Here is a 22514-nt window from a genome sequence, read left to right as displayed (position 1 = left end):
GGGGGGGCAGAATATGGGGTAATATATAAGATTGTATGTGTACATTTCTTAATGCATCAAATGGAAAAATTGTTGCTCATAGTATATATATATTGCCTTAAATCTCCCCTTAATATTAACCTAGAACTGGGTGTTATATAACAATAGACCATAGATTCTCAACCTTTTTAACGTTGCCACCTCCTTAAGGAGGAAAAATCTTTTCAACACCCCCCTTTGTGAAAATCCAGTCTTTTAAGGTTTAAATTTGTTTGGTTTTCTTTCTTTCTTGTTTTTGTTAAATTAATGTGTACGTTAACTCGATACTTTCATCCCGGAGGGTAATCGCAGTCTATTTGTCAAAATCAAAATAAATACGGTAACGGAAATTAAATTTAATAGTAATTTACTCTTAATTAAATAATTAAAAAAACACCCAAAAATAATTTTTTACGTTAAAAAGTAGTATCAACGAAACAATCAAGTAACTATATCAGTATAACGTTCGGTTCAATATTTTTAGTGAGGTGAAGACGCAAGTCCCTTAAAAAGGTAGAAATAGCTGATTTTGTAGGGACGTGTTTGACGTGTCGCCCTTGACCATTAGCACAGGTGTCGCTAAAATCGATAGTGACGCAAATATGATATGAAAAGGGTTAGGAATATTCTTTTTGGCCTACTTTTTAAGTGTTCCGCAGTGGACTGATCGTTACGACACGGTTCCCAGCAGATCACCGAAGTCAAGCATCACTGACTGCAGTCAGTGTGCGGGTGGGAGACCACTTGGATCAGTCTGCGTAGGGACCGAGTTTGTGCGGTATTGGTCCTCGTTAAACTGTTCTACCGTAAAGTGCTCGAATTCGCGTGCAAATCGTCGGGCAACCGAAGCGGGAGTGCCACCCCCTCTGCAGAGGATCGAAATTGTGATGGCATGTCTTGGGATCATACTCAGGGATGTTTCCCTGACCGTCGCCAATAGCCCATTGGGCATCTCTAGTGTGACGTAAATGAACTATAACTACAGCAACTACTTTTTAAGTACACTATTGTCTATTTGAGATAGAGACATTTTTCTCCCTTGCTTTCTAATTAATATCAAATACTGCATTTTAGGGGTCATTTGGCGGACACTTTAATGATTTTTAATATTTTTTTGGTACGCATGAGAACTTTCGTATTAATTTTAAATCATTGCATGTGTGTCAAAATTTTTAATAATATATACATATGCTGAAGAATGTATACTAAACATCTTTAAAAAAAGTTTTATTTTGTCCGAGTCAGCCTAGATTATTAGCACAGGTGTCGCTAAAATCTATTCTTAATCTATCTTGTTAATTAGTCTATATTGTTCTATTTTTATGTTATATACGTCGGCTGTTTTGCAAATAATTGCAGTGTTTATGTTTATAATATTTCCATTTGGAATTTATATGTATATCATGTGATTCTGAATAAATTCTTTAGAACCTATTTTAAAGTAGCTGATTTGATTTGATTTGTTCATTTACTTCGCACTAGAGTTGCACAATGGGCTATTTATTTTATTTTACTTTATAACCGTCGTTGAACAGCCGACCCAATTTAATGGGTTTACGACTATTAATGTTCAACTCCATAGCCTTGTAATTTTGAACCAATCCAGAAGACAAGGAAACTCCTGGATCAGTACCCCCAGAGGTATTGATTTGTTATGGGAACATGGAGGACTTTGAGACTCGACAGATTTAACGTGCATCAGTCACCATTTACTACACGGGGAGTCTTCGCCGGCGAGGATCGAACCCACGACCTCTTGGACTTGGACCCAGTGCCCTACCGACCAGACTATCCCGGCCTACAATGGGCTATTGGCGGCAGTCTAGGAAATATCCCTGAGGATGATCCGAAGACATGCCATCACAATTTTGATCCTCTGCAGAGGGGGTGGCACTCCCGCTCCGGTAGCCCGACTACGTACACGCGAAGTCGAGCACTTTACGGTAGAACAGCTTAACGAGGACCAATACCGCACACCCTCTGTCCCTACGCAGACAGATCCAAGGGGTCACCCACCCGCATATTTTTTTTAATTTTTTTAAAAAAAATTTTTAAAGTAGCAGTTTTATAAATAGACCAATAAAATTATAATTTCTTTATTTGCATCTTTTTGCCATGATAAAACATATTTTTATTTGTCTCGTATTCCCTTCCGTATTAAAATGTATCATACATTACTGCTAAAATGTCGTCGGGAAAACCACATTATTAAAAAAAAATCCAGCTTTTTTATTTAATTTTTATTTGTTATTTTTTTTGTAGATGAGAATAAATTAAAGACGAAAATGTGTTCTTTTTACTTGCACATTACCACCAACTTCCTGTTCACTTTTCCTCAGAAAATTCTGAGAGACAAGTCTTTCGTTTGTTTTCATATAGAAAGTTATTCAACATCCCTGAGGGATGGGAGGAGACAAGAAGACTGTCCTACCCCATCATATCAACACCTACTAGAAAGCTATTCTAGGTGATTATGATCGTATTCATGTTGCCACACTTTTTCAGACTGACTATAATAATGCATGCACTTTCTCCGCATTCAATAAAAAAAAATATTTTGTTAAGCGTCACACCGTTTAATGTAAAGAATTTTATTTTTAAATTACTTGGAAGTAGTGAAGAACTAAGTTTGATCTGTCAATCTTTTTTCTTTTTTTAATTTGCTCTTAAATAGCGTATATACTTATATATGCTAATAAAGTCAATTATAATAGCTCATACACGAATTAAAATATTAAAATGGACTTGTAATATCTACCAAGTTGTCTTATGAACTTCAATAAGGAGGACCTCATTCATTCTGCAGTTAAAGCGCAAGTGCTATTTCCATCAGAAATAGTTTTTCTAATCATGAAAAGACACAATTTTTTTTAATATAATAAAGAAAATTAGGATCAACAAAATGGACATACAAATCAGGATTTTAATCTCTGCTCTCGTCCGAAAAGTTCGTCTTCCTGTCGAAGAAATTTTTTAAAAAAAAAAACGCGACAAAAATAAGAATTTATTCTATTACGCCGAATTTTATTTACTTGTTAGTTTTTTTGTATCGTTATAGACGCCGCTATCTCCAAAATTGTGCGATGGAGGAATGGCAAAACTGCACAGCAACTTCTTTAATCGACATATAGCGCGTTTACATTAAAACGAAATTTATAATACTGCATATTCAATTTTCTGTTGTTTTTTACAACTTAAATAATAAATGTTCTAGAGCCGATATGGCTTCTTTGATAATTGATTCCTATTGATGAGACTTGGGTTCGAATTCCCATGTTAATTCATATACTGTTTTTGGTTAGCACAGTTCCGACATACAATACTTGCATTAGTAAAGATAATAATCTTGCCCTCGAGCTAACCATTTTCACGTTTTTTTTTCTTTTCTTTCTTCAAATGTAAAGCAAATGTGAGCTTCTTTCAATTCTGATGTCCTCCATGAAAGTGAATTTGTCGTAAAACTTTACAAAAAGTTATCTTGTACTCTAAGTTTGGTTCAAAATAGCAAAACTGCTGGTTTTAGTGTTAAGAGCAAAATTCATATGTATGAATTAACACCAGTACTAAAATAAAAGTTAATACCTTAAATCTTGCAATAAATTAATCTTAATCATTTTTTTTTTTTGTTAATATTTATTCACTTATTTTTGGTAAAAGTTAATTCTTTTTATTTATTTAACAAGAATTTTGTATGAAATGAAAAATATTCTCGTTTAATCATTTAGAATTAACTCATTTTTGTTTTGTAAATGTACATACATTGCATTCCCCTTCCCTTCCTTTTTCATTAGTAGTCAATAATACGCATTAAATTTAATATGTTTTAAAATTTAAAAAAAAAACAGTTAAAAAATTCCTAATTTAAATAAAATATAAATATAGTAACTTTTTTCTTGGAAATTTTTAGCAACATATATCAAAACTAGTTTAGTATAATTTTAATACACTTTCCATTGGTACAAATATTTATTCTTTAAACCAAAATTTCCTTTCGTAATTTTGCAAAGTAAAGTTCAGTGAAAGTTTGATATTTTTTATTTCCAATGAGCTGCACAATCAGTCTTGCCGATGAGCAGACCTAGTGTGTTCTCTAGGGGTGGCATCCACTCTTTCAGGACCACCACAATGGGTGAGATACCGTTGGTCATGTTAATTTGGACGTCTAGTTTCTGCCACACTAGATGGCAGCACCGAGACTCTATTTGGATGCTAAAGTGCACTAGGAATGCCGGAAATGCCAAGAGCCAATAAAGCACTCCAGGGATCTTTTACATGCCGCATAATCATACGACATGGCCGCTGAGGATTTTCCCGAGAATCCGGTGTCTGGGCCGGGGATCGAACCCGCAGACTTGGGCTCAGAAGGCCGGCGACAAACCAACTGCGGCACTCATCCACTGAAAGTTTGATATATCGAGATTCATATTGCGAAATGTCCGATATTACGATACCTTAAAAACATTAATATTTAAGGTACAGAAATTCTTTGTTTATAACGAGTTTTAAAAAAATTAGCTTTCCGCAATAGCGGCTTTGGGGAAAATGCATTTTTCTTTTATTAAAATTAACGAAAAATGACAAAATAGAAGACGTTTTTATTTACTTATTTCCGATATTAATATAGAAAGTGAACATCATTTAACATTATTTTCCTCTTCCAATCATAATCCTTAAAGTTTTCAAAGCATATATATATGAGGATTAACCACCAGCTAAATTACCTTTCTATATAAAAAGGAAAAAAATCTTTTACTATTATCAGCAATATTGACATATACTTCAAATAAATCTACAGTGCGCAAAAATTAAATGAACCCACTGGAATAACTTTTGATCTAAAGTTCGGATCTTCATGTTCTAGGATTCGTTCTTAATGGTTCGAGAGGGTGACGTCAAATATACTAATTAATTTGTGCAAACGATATTTTAAGCTAGGAAATAAGGCATAAGGACGTACTTGTACTTTCTCTGATTAAACATACCTTTTTTCGACGAACTAGGATTTCTGGCCCCTAAAATATAGTAGCTTCAATCAGGAAATATTGTTTTAACAGTTTCTTCAGGAGCGCGTTTGAAAGTTTGGACCCTTTAATGTTAACTTTAGTTTTTTCGTAGTTCATTATATCCCCAATTTTTTTTTAAGCGAATTGAAAAAGTTTTGCATTAAATTCCAATCACATCAACCAATTCCAATTCGTTTTTCTAAAGTTAATTTCATGTAAAATATAACTTTTAGTAAACGTTTATTATTATTTTATTTAATGAAAGTCGAAAAACTTTAGAAATGCAAGGTATAAAATTTATTTATCATTTGAAAGAATGCAGTTTTAAATGTCAAAATACAAAATTTAAGCAAAATCGGTCAAATAAATCCTGAGAAATAAAATAAAAACTCATACTTTTCGAAATTTGGTCTCCTAACTCATTAATTATTATTATTATTATTTTGTCTATTTTTGCGACTTAAAATTCTTAACTATAAAAGCAAAAGCAAATTTAAATGGTAGAAGAAAAAGGTGTTTCTCATTGATATGTGGTAAACAATAATTAATTAACTGTGTGAAAGGTTATTCGGTGCAGGCGTATGCCAATATGTAATAAGCTTCTACAGGGCGAAACGGAAATTTTGGTGAAAAGTCTGCTTTCAGCTCTGCAGAGAAACGAAAACATAGGCAGACAAACAGCAGCCATATGTGGCATTTATTTTTAAAATGTAAGTTAGTTAATATTCGTTTCTCGGACTCAAATTTAAAATTTGTAAATTGAAAAATCATTACAAATTTTAACTATATTTTTTTGAATTTTATTTTTTAAGCCGATGGAACTCACTCTTTTTCTCAAATGGAGAAATTAGCATTTTACCAAACATAGATGTTCACTTTGAAAGCATCTTCGAAGCGAAATGGGAATCATAAGGATAAATTTTAAAACTTTCTTTGTATTTATTTGCAATATATATTAACATAAAGTCCCCTGATTAGAATAGACCTTTTTTTGTTCCTAAAATTATATTCTGTAACAATTTAAAAAAATTCGAATTTTACAATTTAACGGGCATAACCATTTCGAAGTTCTCGCAAAGCGGGGCATCATATCCTTAGATAGATAGAATACGTGGATGCAAAAAATGTACTTATAACTTTATTTTCAAAACATTTAAATGATTCAAAACCCAATCGATGCATATAAAAATAACATTTTCATATCAAAATGTTCCTTAAATGCTTTGTTAAATGTGCATGAAAGTCCAATTTTTTATTATCGAATAATTTTTACTTCATGATAGTCAAAAACGTGGAAATTGTTTGAAATGACGGTGACTGCTGCAACTATTTTTCTTTATTGCAGAAGTAATTTTTAAGCTTACAATGTGTGGTAAATTGCATCATACAGTACAAAATACATCGATAACAGAAAAAAATGCGATTTAAATTGACATTAAAATGAATCTGCACATAATGGTATCAATATTAGTGATTTTAGATTCTTAGAAACACATTTGAAAAATATGTGAGAAAAAAATTTAAAGTATAAAATTCGTTTTAATTTAAATATTTTGAATTAATTTGTTTGAGGCCTCCTTTCGGAGGGAGGGGGGTTTGACCCCTTGTTGGACCTTCTACGACAGACGACTACAAACGAATACTGGTCATTCTTTACGAAAGAGCCATTCCTTTCCATTAACCTTCCCTCACTTGGTGATTATCATGGCTCATACTGAACTGCCAATCTAGTCTATGGTTTGGTCGATAGTATGGTGACGTCCATAAGAAGGGGGAATCAGAGGGATTTGGGGAAACGACCCTGACACGTAAATTAATAACCAATAATTATTAAAAATTGAATTTTTTTTCGTGGAATTATCTTAGCAAAAGCGAATTTTACGATTGTATGTGAAAAAATTTTGATTCGTTAAAGAAAGTTTTTCTGATAGGGAGAAATACGCAAAAGCAAAGTTAACATTAATCCAAGCTTTCGGTAGCTCTCCTGGCATATTTTCCAGATTGCTACTATACGGTATAGTCTAACTATATCGTATAGTAGCATATAGTATATATACTATGGTATAGTATAACAACTAAAATCAAGTCTTACCATGTGAAAATTCAATCATTGAATCAAAAGTTATTCTTGGTGTTCCGTTTTTTCTTTTCTTTTATAGCGCAATGTACATATAATGTACATGTGTATGTATAGCGTGTTTGTACATAGCGCAGAAAAAGCAAATGCTTTGAATAATTAAAATTGCAATCGTGGTATTATTTAAACATCGCATATACATTTCAATCAAATTTTGTATTTTCTTTTCCGAAATAACATTTTTAATGTGAAAATCCATATACATGATGTATAATGCATGATATGTAATACCGAGTGTTATAATATCGGTATATAATAAAATGCTCTTCCTCTTTCATCCTTAATTTTCTCACATCGCGGGAAGTTAGGAAGTTAAAATTTGTGGTAAACAGAAAAATTTTAAAGTTTAAATTCGATATTTTGTATTTAAGGGGTGATTATGAGACAGAGATAAAAATATAATATACACAAGTTGGTAATTGGTATTAATTATTATTTTTATGAGTTATTAAAATTATAACTAATGCGAAATAAATACTCAAATTTGGACCACGTGTTCTTTATGGGAGAATAAGAAAAGCTAAAAGAAGGTTACTTTCAGGTTTTTATAATTATCCCAATTACCCCATTAATGCTAAATAACACGTTTTTACCAAGATAGATATAGATTATGTGCTTCTTATGAGACAAAGGAGAAAAATAAAAAAGGAACAATTTTGATATTTTATAACCATCAGGGTAATTAAACTGTTCAACAGTTATGCTAGATAACATGTTTCTTCAAATTATACCCTTGTACTTAGCGCAGCATAGCCATTTCCGACTTTTATTCCATTAAACCGTAAAGAGGTGATTCATGGTAGTGGACGACTATGTAGAACCTTGAATCGATGAGTTTCGTTTGGCAGATGAACTCGCCATCGCAAGCAGGTCTGAAAAAAATTTTAACCCTTCGACTTGAATTTAAAATTCTAGTGCTGAGAATTCAAAGGAAGCGTTGAACTATGATGCAAAGCTGGTCACCGCAGATGGCTCTAAAATTTGGACCATTCACATATTCGAATTTTTCGTATTTAGTGTGAATAATCTTTCGCAGCAATGCTGCCGAAAGCAACCCGAACCAACAAGGAGTCAAGAAGCTGTAAGTTCCTGCAGATAAAGGGTGAGGAACAATGTGGAACCGCGAAGCTCGGAGTTCGTGTAGGTAGGTCAGTGTTTTCCAAACTTATGACTTTTGTGTACCCTTTCTAAATTTTTCGTAACGCTGTGTACCACTAATACAAAAATGAATGCATTTTTTACTATAAAAAAATTTCACAAAAGTTAAAAAGCACAACTGGCTGTTGATACCACTAATTATTAACTGTCAACTCTGCTTGATTGATTTGATTTGATTTGTTCATTTACGTCGCACTAGAGCTGCACAATGGGCTATTGGCGACGGTCTGGGAAACATCCTTGAGGATGATCCGAAGACATGCCATCACAATTTTGATCCTCTGCAGAGGGGATGGCACCCCCGCTTCGGTAGCCCGACAACCTGCACGCGAAGTCGAGTACTTTACGGTAGCACAGTTTAACGAGGACCAATGCCGCACACCCTCGGTCCCTACGCAGACTGATCCAAGTGGTCACCCACCCGCACACTGACCGCAGTCAGTGATGCTTGACTTCGGTGATCTGCTGGGAACCGTGTCTTAACGATCAGTCCACTGCGGGACCTGTCAACTATGCAAAAATAGCCATTAGAAAAATACGTAATCGTAAATTTTCATGGCTAGTTTTATTTTTAAATAAATTTTTTTTAAATTTTCGTTTGTTGCAAGATATTTCGCATAAGAACGCGTACCCCAGCTAAACCGTTCCCGTAGTCCTGGGGGTACGCGTACCACACTTTGGGAAACACTGGTAGGTGATCCAGTTGTTCGCCGAATCAGACTTTCTTTTTCATATTGGTGAAAATTATGAGCGAATATTCACTAGTGATGAACTCGCCTTTGAGATTCACTTTTGCATGCAGTAACAAATGGCTTTTTACAAATTTAGTATTTCCATTTGAACTGGTTAGCAACATTTGCAGAAATAGGCAACCGGAATCTTTACATAATTATGAAATCAGTTCGTAAACAAACAATAGACTGTGATGAACATTTCACTAAGCATGCCCTTAATTATTTAATGAAATAGGTAGTTTGAAATATTCCAGTATGTGCATCAGCTTTAGTCAATGTTAATTAAGATTTCTGTCAATTCTTTTGTTTTATTTTTCATAGTAATAATCGCAATAGCGTTTTTTTAATTTTTCAACATAATCATGTTTAGAATTACTTATTTAAAAGCTCCTCAGCAATTTTGTATTGCACTTTTAAATACAAATAAAATTTTGCGAAGAAAATAATTTTGTGTAACATAAACCCAGTGCCGGTATAAAAGCAGTAGCTTTATCTTCATAATTATACAAGTTCAATGAGCGTGAGCCTAAGTTGCTGTAATGACCGATCTTTTTAATACCTTCCCCCCCCTCCCTTTTTAAAATTGGTTAAACGTAGTTTTTTGCAACCCTATTAAACTTTTATTACTTTAATCACTTATTGCAGTAAGTTTATTATACCTTACTGTAGCTCATTATGGGAAGATTTCTGTGTCCTGATCTATAGCTAAATAAGTTTTCAGGCAGTGGCCCTCTAAAAAAAATAACATAAAGGGGGGTCTACTGAAAATATATTACTCATAGCCATCCTCAGACAAACTTCTACTTGTTTTATTTATTAATAATAGTTTGCAAATTTGAAATAAATTTATAACTTTCATGATTATAGTCGGCATGATACGGAAATATTCCCCTCATTAGTACTAGATAAAAATTAACTAACAATTGTAAATAAAATTCTGTTTTCTTAGTTAATCTATCTGAAAATATTACACAATTGATAAACCTTATGTGAGGGTAAACTTATCAAGGGTAACCAAATTCATGGCTGTTGGAGTATAACTACTGACACTTTTCACTTTACTGGGCACAAGCAAAAAGTTACTAAAAATGTATACATGTGCTTTTCTTAGTTGTTATTATGTGTTTGTGTGAATATGTACTAAAGACCTAATAAATATCCATTTTTAAAAAGATTTTAAGAATATGAGTATCTATGGGTATGAGTATCTCTATCAGTGCCTACACTAAAGTGTTAGCCTATGTTGTACTTAGCATTTTAAAAACAAACTCACCACGATACCTATTTTTGTCAAATTATCTTAAAATGACCAGATCTGAAAGTGTGAGCATGTAAGGGGCAAAAATTTAATTCATAGTTCCATAATATGAGTTTGTAGTTATGTATTGTCTTGATTTTGGATTATAAATCTCAAAATACTTGAAACTCTACTTCTTTTAAAAGGTATCTAGTAAAAAATCTAAGTAAATATGTGCACTACATATTTACTTATTATTATTTTACTTATTATTATTATATTTACTTACTTATTACTATATTATTTCAGTGTTTTCACTACATCGCGAGAATCTCGCTTATTTTTTTCTTTTCTCGCATTAAAAAATTATTAACGCGAGAAGATCGCACACTCTATTAATCAATTTCAAAATGAGCGAATTTTGGAAAAAAATTAGTCTTCTGCCATTTTGAATAATATCCGTTTCACTTTTCTTCCTTGATCTTTCATTATTTTCAACACGGATCCCTGTTATCTAGCTTCCCTATTTACCAGTATTGTTCAGAACAGGTGCGAACAGCAAAACACAATCACCCCCCCCCTCCCCGAATGACGGAACACCTTTCAGAACACATTTATCTGCAACCACGTGTTCACGGAAGGTAAGATTTCTTCATGTAAGACATTAAAATTTTTTTCAATGCTACAAATTTTCTAAGTGATTCCGAATTGTTCAGCATCTGTTACAAGGTCATTTAGCACTCAAAACCGAATTAAGACAAAATATCGTATACAAATGACTGATAAACATTTGAGCAACCTAATGAGAAAAGCTGATGAAAAAGTAGATATAGAACGTTTTCCATATGATGATGCAGCAAAAATATTCAATGCTTTAAAAATTAGAAGATGTTAAAAGTGTATTATAATTAAAGAAATATTTTTTTTCCAAGTCTATTCACGTTTTTTTTAATTTTTAGAAATCTCACTTAACTTTTTGAGAAAGGGTGAGAAATTCTCTCTCATTTTTTTTCTGTAATGAAAACACTGTATTTTATACCATATAACTCAGCTAGAGACTGAAGCTCTAAGTGGTGTTAGGTGAAAACTCTAATATAACATTTCTTGTTCTTATAAAACAGAATAATGTCTGTTTTTTTTTAAAATTTCTAATACATGGTCACTGATTTTGCCTGTGAATAATTGCAGTCCTTACAATTTATGCAAATTCTTAAAAATATTTATTTATTATTATTTTTTTTTTATAGAATTGTTAAAATTGGAGGTGAGTTTTATCATTGAATAGCTTTTTCTGGAGTCCTTACGCATGGCAGGGATACCCGTAATGAGTGTATCAGCACCCATTAATGATCATGTTGCCGTTATGAATGCTTACAGCTCATATGTATCAATGCTCCAAGATCCTGTTGCAAGTAAGTTTAATACCTAATTAGTCATTGGGAATTGAAAAATCAGAATTTATTTTCACTTAAAAATTTCTCATTGCAATTTAGTAATAGAGATTACGTAGATACATTTAGTACTAAAGATGTACTTAATGAATAACTATATATTTATGGCTCATGTTTTTTTATTTTGATAATGTTTACAATTCTCATTCATTGATATTCATAAAAATAAAATGACCAAAGTAACATACTTATAAGTAAATCTTGCTTATCTGCATCAAATACAAAATTATTCTTCAATATTTTTTTGTCTCTTTTTAAACATAACTATATACCAATAAATAAATCATTGTATTTATCTGCACTTGATCAAAAAGCATACTTAAATATTCTTACTTCTCATTTTTAATTTAATCATATCCACATTTCTTTTTAAAGCAAAACCTTGATCAAATATATTTTATGTATTTATTGTAGTAGCCTGCAATTATAGCTTATTTTTTATTTATTTATCTATCATTAATTCACTTAAGTTTATTTATCTATCATTAATTGCTATTGATTTTTATATTGCAAAACTTTAATTTTCTCTTTTTCTTTTCTTTTATAGAGGATGAAAGTAAATTGAAAGCTTTGCAAGAATTAAGTGGAGAGGTTGAAGTAAGGTTTTAATTTAATATAGTAAAATGCTGTATTCATAATGTCATTTTATCAGGTATTCTAAATTAATTTTTTCAGTTTCAGAGATGACAGTTTATTTTTCGTAATTTCACAGGTTATATATGCCACAATTGAAGTCATTGTGCCATTAAGCCCAGCATTCAATTCAATTTTGACTATGGAATTACAGGAACCTTTTAAACCCCACCCCATTTTCTAGTTATTGAAATTGGCCTCTTATTTTTTGTTTTAATTTTTCACTTTTTTGCCAATTTTTTTTTCTTTTACATTAAATGTAATTAGCAGTTTAGTTTACCAATAAACTTATTTATTAAAAATTTAACGTTTTAGTACCAATTGTATCAAGGTCATTGAATTTAATTGAATGGCAAATAAGAATTTAAATTTTAAGAATTAAGAAGCATTAAAGTGATATGTTTAGCTCAAAAGCTTTTTAAAAACTGTTTCAGCAAGCTGAGACATAAAATCACTATCTTCCCTCCTATGTTAGTATTAATAGACTATTAATGGTAAACATGTTATTAGTTTCATTACTCTAATGAAGGGAAAAAAAATATTTATTTTAATACATCACAGTTTGAATTTGATAGTTAAAGACTAGAGGCACACCATTGAAATAAAGCATACTATGTTTATAAAATTATATATATATATTTTTTGAAATAACAAATAAAAATAAAAGAATTTGAATAGATGTTTGACTAACAATAATAAAAAGAATAATATTTAAATAAAATATTTATGTTATAATTTTGTAATTAATGTATCCTTTTATTTTTTCAGACTATTGTTAGCAATCCACAATATCCTTCATTTTTAGATCATGCTAGAAAAAATTTTCATCAGAATTTTCGGAGATGGAGAATCACAATTCATTGCAGTAAAAACTACACATGTATATATTTTCATGTCATACCAATGGATCATTTTGCATATTTTGATGTGTGTGTATATATATAATATATATATATATATATATATATATATATATATATATATATATATATATATATATATATATCAGGGTTCATTCTAGACTAAAAAAAGGGCAGGGTGCTAAAAATTGAAAAGGGCACTATACTTTTAAAAAAAAGGGCAGCAAGTTTAAAAAAGGACATTGTATTTTATAAAAAGGGCAAATATCTTACCCTTCTTTGCATAGTTAAAATGAATAATTATATATAAGTTTACTTTTATCACTAATCACAATTATAATTATCAAATGTATAACTACGATTTTCCAAGGAAAAAAGGCTACAGTTTGAATTGAAAAATTTTAAAAAAAATTCAAACGAGGTTTTTTTCCTTTATCTCAATATTTCTTAGTTCACTAAAAATATATTTAAAATTTTACACATACCTTTGAAAGACCTGGGGAAACAACTGAAATTTTTCAGATATGTTTTTCTTTCTCGAGTTGATGATTAGAATAACTATTTTCAGATAAAATATGAATATTAATCTTGAAAATAAACTTATTATGTATCTGGCTCTCCCTTATAAAAAAATAAAATAAACTGCGTTTTTAAGCTTAACTGTTGAAAACGAAGTTCTGAAGTATATACATAAAAAACAATATTTACAAAAAAAATTGCAAAATAAAATTCATACTTCCAGTCATTTTAAATAAAAAATACTGGAAGTTTTATACTTGAATTCAGTCGCAGCAATAATATCAAACTTACACGTTAATGGCAAATGTAGTAATATTTCTTTTAACATTAGTGTTCTAGTTTTTTTTTATCAATAAACCTAATAATATATTTGTTGAAAATTAAAGTCGTTCAATTATTAGAATTCATTTGAAAATAAAAAAAAACTAATACTTTTAAAAAAAGAAAAAATGCCATTTTTATCAAATCATGCAATACAAAAATTCATTTTAAAGATAAATTCTAATTTAAAAAAAACTTCAATGCTCGCAGAATGAAAGTAAGAAAAAAATTTGTGTTGAATTAAGTAATATAAATTCAAATTAAATATTTTAATTGAAGAAAACTTATAAGTTTTCAACAAAAACCTAAAATAAAAACAAAACTTATAGTTCAAAATAAAATTCAATACTTATTTGGTAATGTACTTTATTATTTCATTTTATTAATTCATAGATTTTTTTTTATCGAAAATGATTACTTAAGCAACAAACAGTGAGCAGTTTAAAAGTGCACGTTTTCCACCACTTATGAATTTCTCAGGTTGCTATCATATTGCATTTAAATTAAGGATTTAATGAGCATTTGGCACTTTAGTCAAAAATTCAGTTGGTTAAATGAGCAGTCAAATATTCCTCAGAATATTTCTTTAAAAATATATTTTTCTGAGTTTTTTTTTTTTCTTCTTTTGAATTTGTATAGATATGATAAAAAATGTAAAATTGTATTTTGACTATATTATAGTATTGTTTATTATAAGAAATAGTTTTAACATAAATTTCAAAAATTTTAAAATCCATGTTTCTGCACATGGCTTGCAAATTTATCTTCTAGAAGACTAAGGGAAAAAAGGAAGTTGGAAAACAAGATTACTTTATTCTGAACCACAAGTTTTTGAATTACTGCTTTTTTTTAGAAAAAAAAATTTTTTTTTTAATCAGACAAATCTATTTTGTTATTTTTTCGATACTTCTAATTCTGAGAATTGAGAACGATTTTTTTTTTTTCATTTTTGCTTTTTTTCTATTCTGTTTCAGAGCATTTCTGTTGACTTAGTTCTTTTTTCTTGACTTTTTCTGCTGCTTTTATTATAACGCAGCATTTTAACAGAACGTCTCATACTATTAATTTATTATCACTCTTTCCCTGTACTGTTATATAAATAACTGGAAATATAGAAAACTGATTTTCAGTGTTAAAAGTTTGTTTTAGGAACCAAGAACAATTTGTTTTTTCTGTTTTTCTTTTTCATTAACTTTTCTTTTTATAGGCATTTTTATTATGACACAGCATTTTTTTCAATGAACGTTATTAATAAACTTTTCTTTAAAAAAAAAAATGAGGAAAAAAATTCCTTTTTGCGTGTTGTAATAACATCGTAGTTACAAAATCACGTGGAAAAGTATGGCAATTCAAAAAAAAAAAAATTTATAATAATTACTTAAATTTATGCTTAACTCAGCAAGAATAAAGTTTGTCGAATGTGAGATTTAAAATTCGCATGTCGTAATGAAATTATAGGAATTTTTTATAGTACGTGGGAATGCATAGCAATAACTACCGAAAAAAAAAATAGCTTAAAAGAAGAAAGAAAAGCAAAAAAAAGAAGGAAAAAAATTACTTAGATTTAAGATTAAATTGTCACAAATAAATTGCACCAAAAAGTGTTTATTGAAATTAATAAAAAATTCAGGATTTTCGAAATCACGTTACAAAGTGGAAATAAGTGTTTAACAAAATAATTTATATTTACGATGAATTCGAATTAAAGAAAGCGCGTTAAACATACGTTTACTATTGAATCTATTAAAATTGAACGTGTCAAAACGCGATGACTCAAAAGTGCGATTAAAATTTTTTATTGTGATCAGTAGCTCTCACGGGCCGAACTACAGTAGTAGGCGGGCCGCAGGTTATGCACCCCTATGATAATTAATTGCAAGGAAAGGGTAAATAAGACTAAAGGAATTTACAGAGCAACAATAAAAAAATAATAGAAAATAAACTTTTTTATAGTTACGAAGCTGTTTAAAAAATTTATACAAATAAATCTGTGTGAAATCAAAATTAAATCCAAATTAATGTAAGAACATTTTTGAACACAAAAGCGCTACCGAAAGCTAGAAACACTACCGTTGTTTTTTAACACAAAAACGCAATAAACAGTTAAAATATCCAATACATGAGCATCAATTAAAATATTAATTATAGGAAAATAAGATTGCAATAAAGTGTTACAATAAAAATAAATTATGCACAAAAAAAAACATTAAAAAAGGCATATTTTTAATATCAAATCACTCTAAAAAGAAACTAACAAATCAAAGTACAAGCAAAAAAAAAATAAAAGATAAAATTGCATATTTTTGTCTGCTAAAAAATAAAATAAATTATCCTAAAATATGAAACAAAGCTGCAAGACAACGAAAAATAAACGGAGGAATTATTAATAAAAAATAAACAAACTAATAAATAAAAAAACTTCTCAAAAGCTAAGTCATTCTGTAAAAATTTAATAAAAATACTACCCAATAATCTGCATTGAAGCGAAGTAAAATCGTACTTCATCAATTCATGAACTTTTGCAGGAAGAGAAGGAAAAAAACCCGAAAAAAAAATAATAAAAATGCACTTAGTCAAGATTTTCTGTTACAAAAAAAATTATTATAAATAAGATGGATAAATAGATAAAAAAAGAAGTATAAATTAAGATGTTAAAGAAACGAAATTAATAATAAATAACTAAAAAAAAGAAAATTGCTTTCATGATAAATACTAAATCAGCACAAAAAGTAATACTATATATTAAAAAAAAAAAAAAATGTATATAACTTATAACTTATCTGAAGTGTAAGAAACTAACGCTCGCACTGTTCAATTTTCTTAACCATTGAATGACCATGGAACAGCCTAAGTGATTCTCTATTATAAATCACTGTCACTGAGGGAAACACACATTGAGGGAAATTTATGGTGTTTTTAAATGAAATTTAAAGATGTCTGGTGAGTATATTAACAAATTTTCCTTAATATTTAGGCATTTTTCTTTAGAAAATTATAAAAATATAAAGTTTAGTTATTGTTCATGTTTTGAAAAAATCGACTTTTGTTTTTGTTATGCAATGAATAAGTTGGATTTTAGCATTCTTCAAATTGAAAACAGTTGCTTGTATGATAAAAAATGTATTGTAATGTTATATTTATTCAATCTGAAATATATTTTATATGTTTTTTAATGTACAGTCTGTCCTCTATTTAACGTTGTCACTAAATCCGATTAATAAGTTGGTTATATGGAAAATTCATTAAGTAGAAAATCACCTGTTGACGTACTTAAACAACACAAAACGAGTTTTTAAATTCGTAAACACTGGAGATGATAAAAAAAGCAATTGATACACTTGAAAACTAGTATCTACTATTTATTTTATAAATCTTAATCATTAAAGAAATCTGCATTGGAAACAGGAAAAGAACTAAACATTATCTAGTGTTACACTATCATGCTAAATATTTTTAACCAAAAAAAGCTAAATTTGTGTATAAAATTATTGTTGCATTTATAATAAAAGTAATTTTAAATATACGTAAGCGTATGCGCTCTTAACTTTAATTACTAGCGATAAAATCCATTAAGTTTGTCTGAGTTTTTCGTTTGAAATACAAACAACGAGAGAAAGGAATTTTACTGCTTTCTTTAAAAGTTAAGTGGCATCAAAAATCAATTCAAAGTCATATCCCCCATAAAATGAGCTAACAAGTTTGAAATCTTTTGGGAAAGTGGATCTCAAAGGAAAGTACGTTAAATAGAAAATTCACTTTGCTATTTCAAAGTTATTTTATGAAGAAATTTCCAAAATTTTCTTAATTCCTCGAGAAAAAAAATCTCAAAATAGAGAAGTTCGTTAAATAGAAGTTATTAAAAAAAAAACTTTATTAAGAAAAAAAAAAGGAATGGAAAAAAATTTACATTTTTTTTTCTTTACAGGATGCAGCTGCCAATTAAAAATACACTAATCAGATCATTTCTTATTATATTATGGAAGATAAATTAATTTCTAATTTTTTATGGTGATGAATTCAGGGGTCATGCACTTATTTCTTGTTTTCAACAGGTGCAGTAATAAACTTTGTAGGGGTTAGTTCACAATTATTGATGTGCCTCTTTTATTTAGTTCTTAAAATGATCAATTCTAATATTGTCTTTTAATTGGGGAAATTAGGTTTATTCACTAAAGCACATTAAGCAGCATATTTACTGTGTTCGAGATTATTTTAAGCAAAATGGAACATTAAATAATTAATGTATGAATAAATACTTTAGATAATTATGTGTTAATGCAACTAGAACTTCTTTGATAGTTAAGGATTTCCTTTTCTTTTTGTCCTTTAAAAATATTTTTTATTTATAACAGTTTTAGACCAGGCTCGTCTTATGTTGTATAGAGAAATGAAAGTTGGTATGAAAACTGGGTACTAACCTTTTAGTTAAAATCTATATAATTTGTATACTTCTACAAAATTCATTGAGTAAAAATTATTGCATCAAATATTGTTGTATTGCACACACCTGTTAATAAAGCATGTTTCTTATTCACCTCGTGTAGCAAGGTATTCAGCGAGAGCAAAGAACGAAGGAAATGTTCCGTCTGCAGTCTGGTACAGCCGAAGAAATCAATAAGCATGTGGCTTTCTGCATACAGGTTCATTTATTCATTCTTCTTTTAAATAAAATTTGCTGTTTCTCTTGGTTGTTGCCATTGTCCCTATAACTAGTAATTTAAATATCACAATGTATTGTCAAAAAATATCTATAATAGTTTTACAATTTAACTAATTCCTATTATTCTTGCATCTGTCAATTTTTTCGTTGTCCAAATAAAATTTATCAACACTCACAATATCGTGTTTATTAATTATCATTACGTGTAATATTTTTCATTGCTACTTTTTGATGTTTGATATCTTGTGACAGGATTTTTTCCCTAAAGAATAACATATTGAATGTTCACACAAGTTCGAAAAGGTTTTTAGTATTTGATATCACTGCAATATGAAGGGGGGGGGGAAATAATAAAACTAGTGATTACGCATCATATGAAGATTTTTACGAGCTTACCATATTATTGCTTTATTTTTAGGCAAACATGTTGATTTCCGGATAATTTCTTTTCCAAGAAAAGAAAACGTTTTTAGCAAGTTAAAACTATTTTATTTTATTTGTGGAAAAGATAAATGTGTTCAAAAGTTTTTATTTTCATCTTTACTATGACTTGGAATATCAAAAACTTTTACAGTTGTAGTATCTGCTTTTGTCCTGTACCTTAAAAAATGATTAGGTAAATATGAAATTGTTTATAGATTTGTAGGAAAGGTTTTATTAATTATGCCATCTATCTTAAGGTATCCCAACATAGAATAGAGTTAATATGACTGGTGAGTTGGAGTTGTATTTTTGTAGTGGTAGACACACTACAGTACTTTCCCATCAAAATTTTTATCTGTGATAGAATTCAATGAGGGATACCGCCAGTTGATTTATTGCTGCTTCATGCTAAGCCGGGAGAGCTGTATTAAGATCACCAGGCTTTGAGAGCTGTATTAAGTTCGCAGCTGCTCTTGTGTTGCAAAAAGCAGTTGAGTGTATGTAAGCCGACACCTTGCGTGATGAGGGCAATTATGCAGTCACAAATAGCAAGAGAACTGTTTGATGTTTACTATCTGCCGAAGAAGGCGCATTCAAATCAAAATAGGTGTGTACAGATGGCATCTCAAAAGTAGGGCAAGTATTATCGACCGTGCCATCTTTCATCAATCTAAAGGTACCAGAAATTGAGACAATTTGCAGACTTGATCTCTAGAAATACTGGACTGATTTTAATGACATTTGATATGTACATATATTGATACAATACAAAACAAGTAACCATTCAACAATTGTAATACACATGCATAATCGTGCGTAACGCTCGTTGGAGTATTAAATTGCCTCAGGAAATGATAATGTGCCTTATTTCACATATGAAATCACGCTGCAAGGCCTGTATATCTGTGAGAGAGGACCATACCCCCTATTAACTTTTTTGTTTTGTTAATTCAGCAACCACTATTTAATATCTTCTGGCTCCAACGAGTGTTTCGCACGATCATGCCTGTGCATTACAATTGTGAAATGGTTGTTTTGTATTGTATCAATGTATGTACAGAGATAATCGACCAAGTTTGCAAATTCTCTTAATTTCTTACACCAGTGTGGAATTGAGTTAACTTGTTTTATACTAATGAATTATAATTGTATTTTTGTAGTTGTAGACAGACTATAGATTTAACTAAATCTTCTTCTTTTTTGAAGGGCGAAGATTCTGATGTTAATGTTGATGATACTGACAGCTTCGAAAAGTATGAAATGGGTGATGAGACTGGAATACGACCTTTTAGTTTAGTTCCTGGAGGATATAGATGTAAGAATTACTTCCTGTTTTTTTTTTTCTCTATAAAACGTATAAACATACATTTTCTTTTGATTAATCTGTATTTTATTGAATTCAGGGTATCCGCACACCTGGAAAGTCATGAATTTCGGTATTGAACAAAATTTGTCACGAAATGTCATAATTTTTACTATTTTTTTAAAAAGATCACCGAAAAATCTTATTTTTAAAATGGAATGTACCCCCTCCCTCCAATTTCATGGTGTTCCGAATATCTGAATTTGTAACAAAACCCCCCTCACAGTCATATTTTATTGAAACATAAAATGTTATTTTCATGTTCTTTAAAAATCATGGTGTTCTTTAAAGAAAATGAAAGAAAAAGCATCTCTAGAGCAAATTATCTTTTAAACTTCTGTGATTTCAGAATTTTTGTTATTATTATTTTTATTTTGTCAATTTACAATTTTAGCTGAAGCAAGCCAGTCATTGGCAGATTTTTTCATTCCGAAATGAGAACAGAAAAATCAGGAGTATTTCTTTCCGATGAACAATAAAAGTATCTTAAGACTGTAATTCCGCAGAAAAAAAGAAGAAAAAATTATTTGCTTTTGTATTTTTTTCAGCTATTTTAGTGCTTCATCTCTTTCTTTACTCTGTTTTTTTAAATTTAAAATCTGTAAATATAAAGATGCAAAGTTATGGTTATACCTATCAGTTCAATGAATGTTATTATAATGCTTTTTTTAATTTATTGTTGTGTTTTTGTCGGGGGAAATAGTAACTTCGTTAAGTCATGAAAAATTCTTGGAATTAATCATGGAAAGTCATGAATTTGAAAATCTAAAATGTAGCAGATACCCTGTGAATTCAGCATATTTTTTAATTTTAGTATTGGGAATTCAGTAAACTCTAGGTTCATTTCTTTAACACGTTGAATGCCACATTAATTTTACATGTCTTGCCTGTCTGCCAAAATGATTTTCTCAGTATGCATTGCATATTTTGATGAAATATTATGTACAACAAAACATTTAATTTTTGCAATCATTCGTGTAATCAAAATTTACTCGAATTATGTGTTTCTAAAAATCTTGGCTTTGCCAGTCACCAGTGACCCCCATGGCATTCAACGTGTTAAATCAACTTGACTTAACTCATTTTAGGCCAACCATATACATTTTATAGAATGTGGTGTTATTTTCATTGAAATATGCTTATATTACATTCATTAAGACACACAAAAAAGTTTCATGCATGAAAAATTATATTTTATTTAAGAAATAAAATGGGGCGTATAGGCACCATTCACCAAATTAATGAACAAACCATTTAGTTAAACACTTGCTTTTTCTATGGAATTTTTTCATTTACTGACTTGCAACTTTAATCCATCATAAGAACCTAATGATAAATCTCAAAAGGACTAATTATACATTTCCAAAAAATTTCATTTGTCAATAACCATTTTAAGTTGAAAAACTTTGGCAGTTTTAAAATTTCTCAACAAAAAGTGTTTACTCCAATTGAATTACTATTAATTTTTAGGGTGTCTTAAGAACCCTTGACAATAGCAGAAAAATAAAATTAGTGAAAAATATACGTCACAGTGAATAAAATGTTTTTTATTTAAATGGTGTGTTTGTGCCCCTTTCTCCAAAAATGAGTTACATCAATTTGTTGAAGCCGGTATGAATGTAGTAATAGTAGCGCCACCTACATTAATTAGAAAAAAGAGTCAGTTAATGTAAAACAACCAAAGAGCATACACGCTCGGTGTTTGCATCTCCGCAGCGCTACCAGCCCACCCGCAAAATGAATTATATACAGTCCATTGTCTAAGTTTGATTTTATACACCCCGCAAGCTATCGCACAACATCTGGTCCGAACGATCAGGAGAATAAAGATCCAGTATATCGCAAATTTACAATAAAAAACCCGCATTCATTATTGGACTGACCACGCATCGCATCAGAAATAACGCAGCATATCTCCAGCCATCGAATTAGTGAAAGGTAGGCAAATTTTCATCATTTATTTACCGCATAATTTCATTTAATAAATAATGGATAAC

At 29.9% G+C, this 22514-nt stretch overlaps 1 protein-coding gene and 1 long non-coding RNA gene across 8 annotated transcripts in view; both read left to right on the top strand.

Annotated features, from left to right (window-relative positions):
* LOC147816874 (transformation/transcription domain-associated protein-like) overlaps window positions 1-13349 on the top strand; it is a 36959-nt gene extending 23610 nt beyond the window's left edge. Inside the window, exons 1-4 of one of the 7 annotated variants that reach the window (XM_087152087.1) lie at window positions 9047-9343; window positions 11535-11699; window positions 12286-12335; window positions 13140-13349. In XM_087152087.1, the coding sequence (XP_087008213.1) occupies window positions 11594-11699; window positions 12286-12335; window positions 13140-13316 (333 nt within the window). In that variant the 5' untranslated portion in view covers window positions 9047-9343; window positions 11535-11593 and the 3' untranslated portion in view covers window positions 13317-13349. Of the gene's footprint in view, window positions 1-2280; window positions 2296-9046; window positions 9344-9462; window positions 9695-10582; window positions 10929-11534; window positions 11700-12285; window positions 12336-13139 lie in introns of those variants that run through there. The other 6 variants (XM_087152082.1, XM_087152076.1, XM_087152096.1 and 3 more) reach the window with 6 other exon arrangements.
* Window positions 13345-22066, top strand: LOC147816873 (uncharacterized). Its single transcript, XR_015429319.1, has 3 exons — window positions 13345-18711; window positions 20361-20469; window positions 20912-22066. It is a non-coding gene; the product is annotated as an uncharacterized LOC147816873 (long non-coding RNA).
* The last annotated feature ends 448 nt before the right edge of the window (window positions 22067-22514 follow it).

The sequence above is a fragment of the Parasteatoda tepidariorum genome, chromosome 1, assembly GCF_982258835.1.
Source record: "Parasteatoda tepidariorum strain Cologne lab strain chromosome 1, Ptep-v5.0, whole genome shotgun sequence".
Taxonomy (NCBI): Eukaryota; Metazoa; Arthropoda; class Arachnida; order Araneae; family Theridiidae; genus Parasteatoda; species Parasteatoda tepidariorum.
Note: the sequence above shows the minus strand (reverse complement) of the source record. Positions and strands in the feature narration are given on the sequence as shown.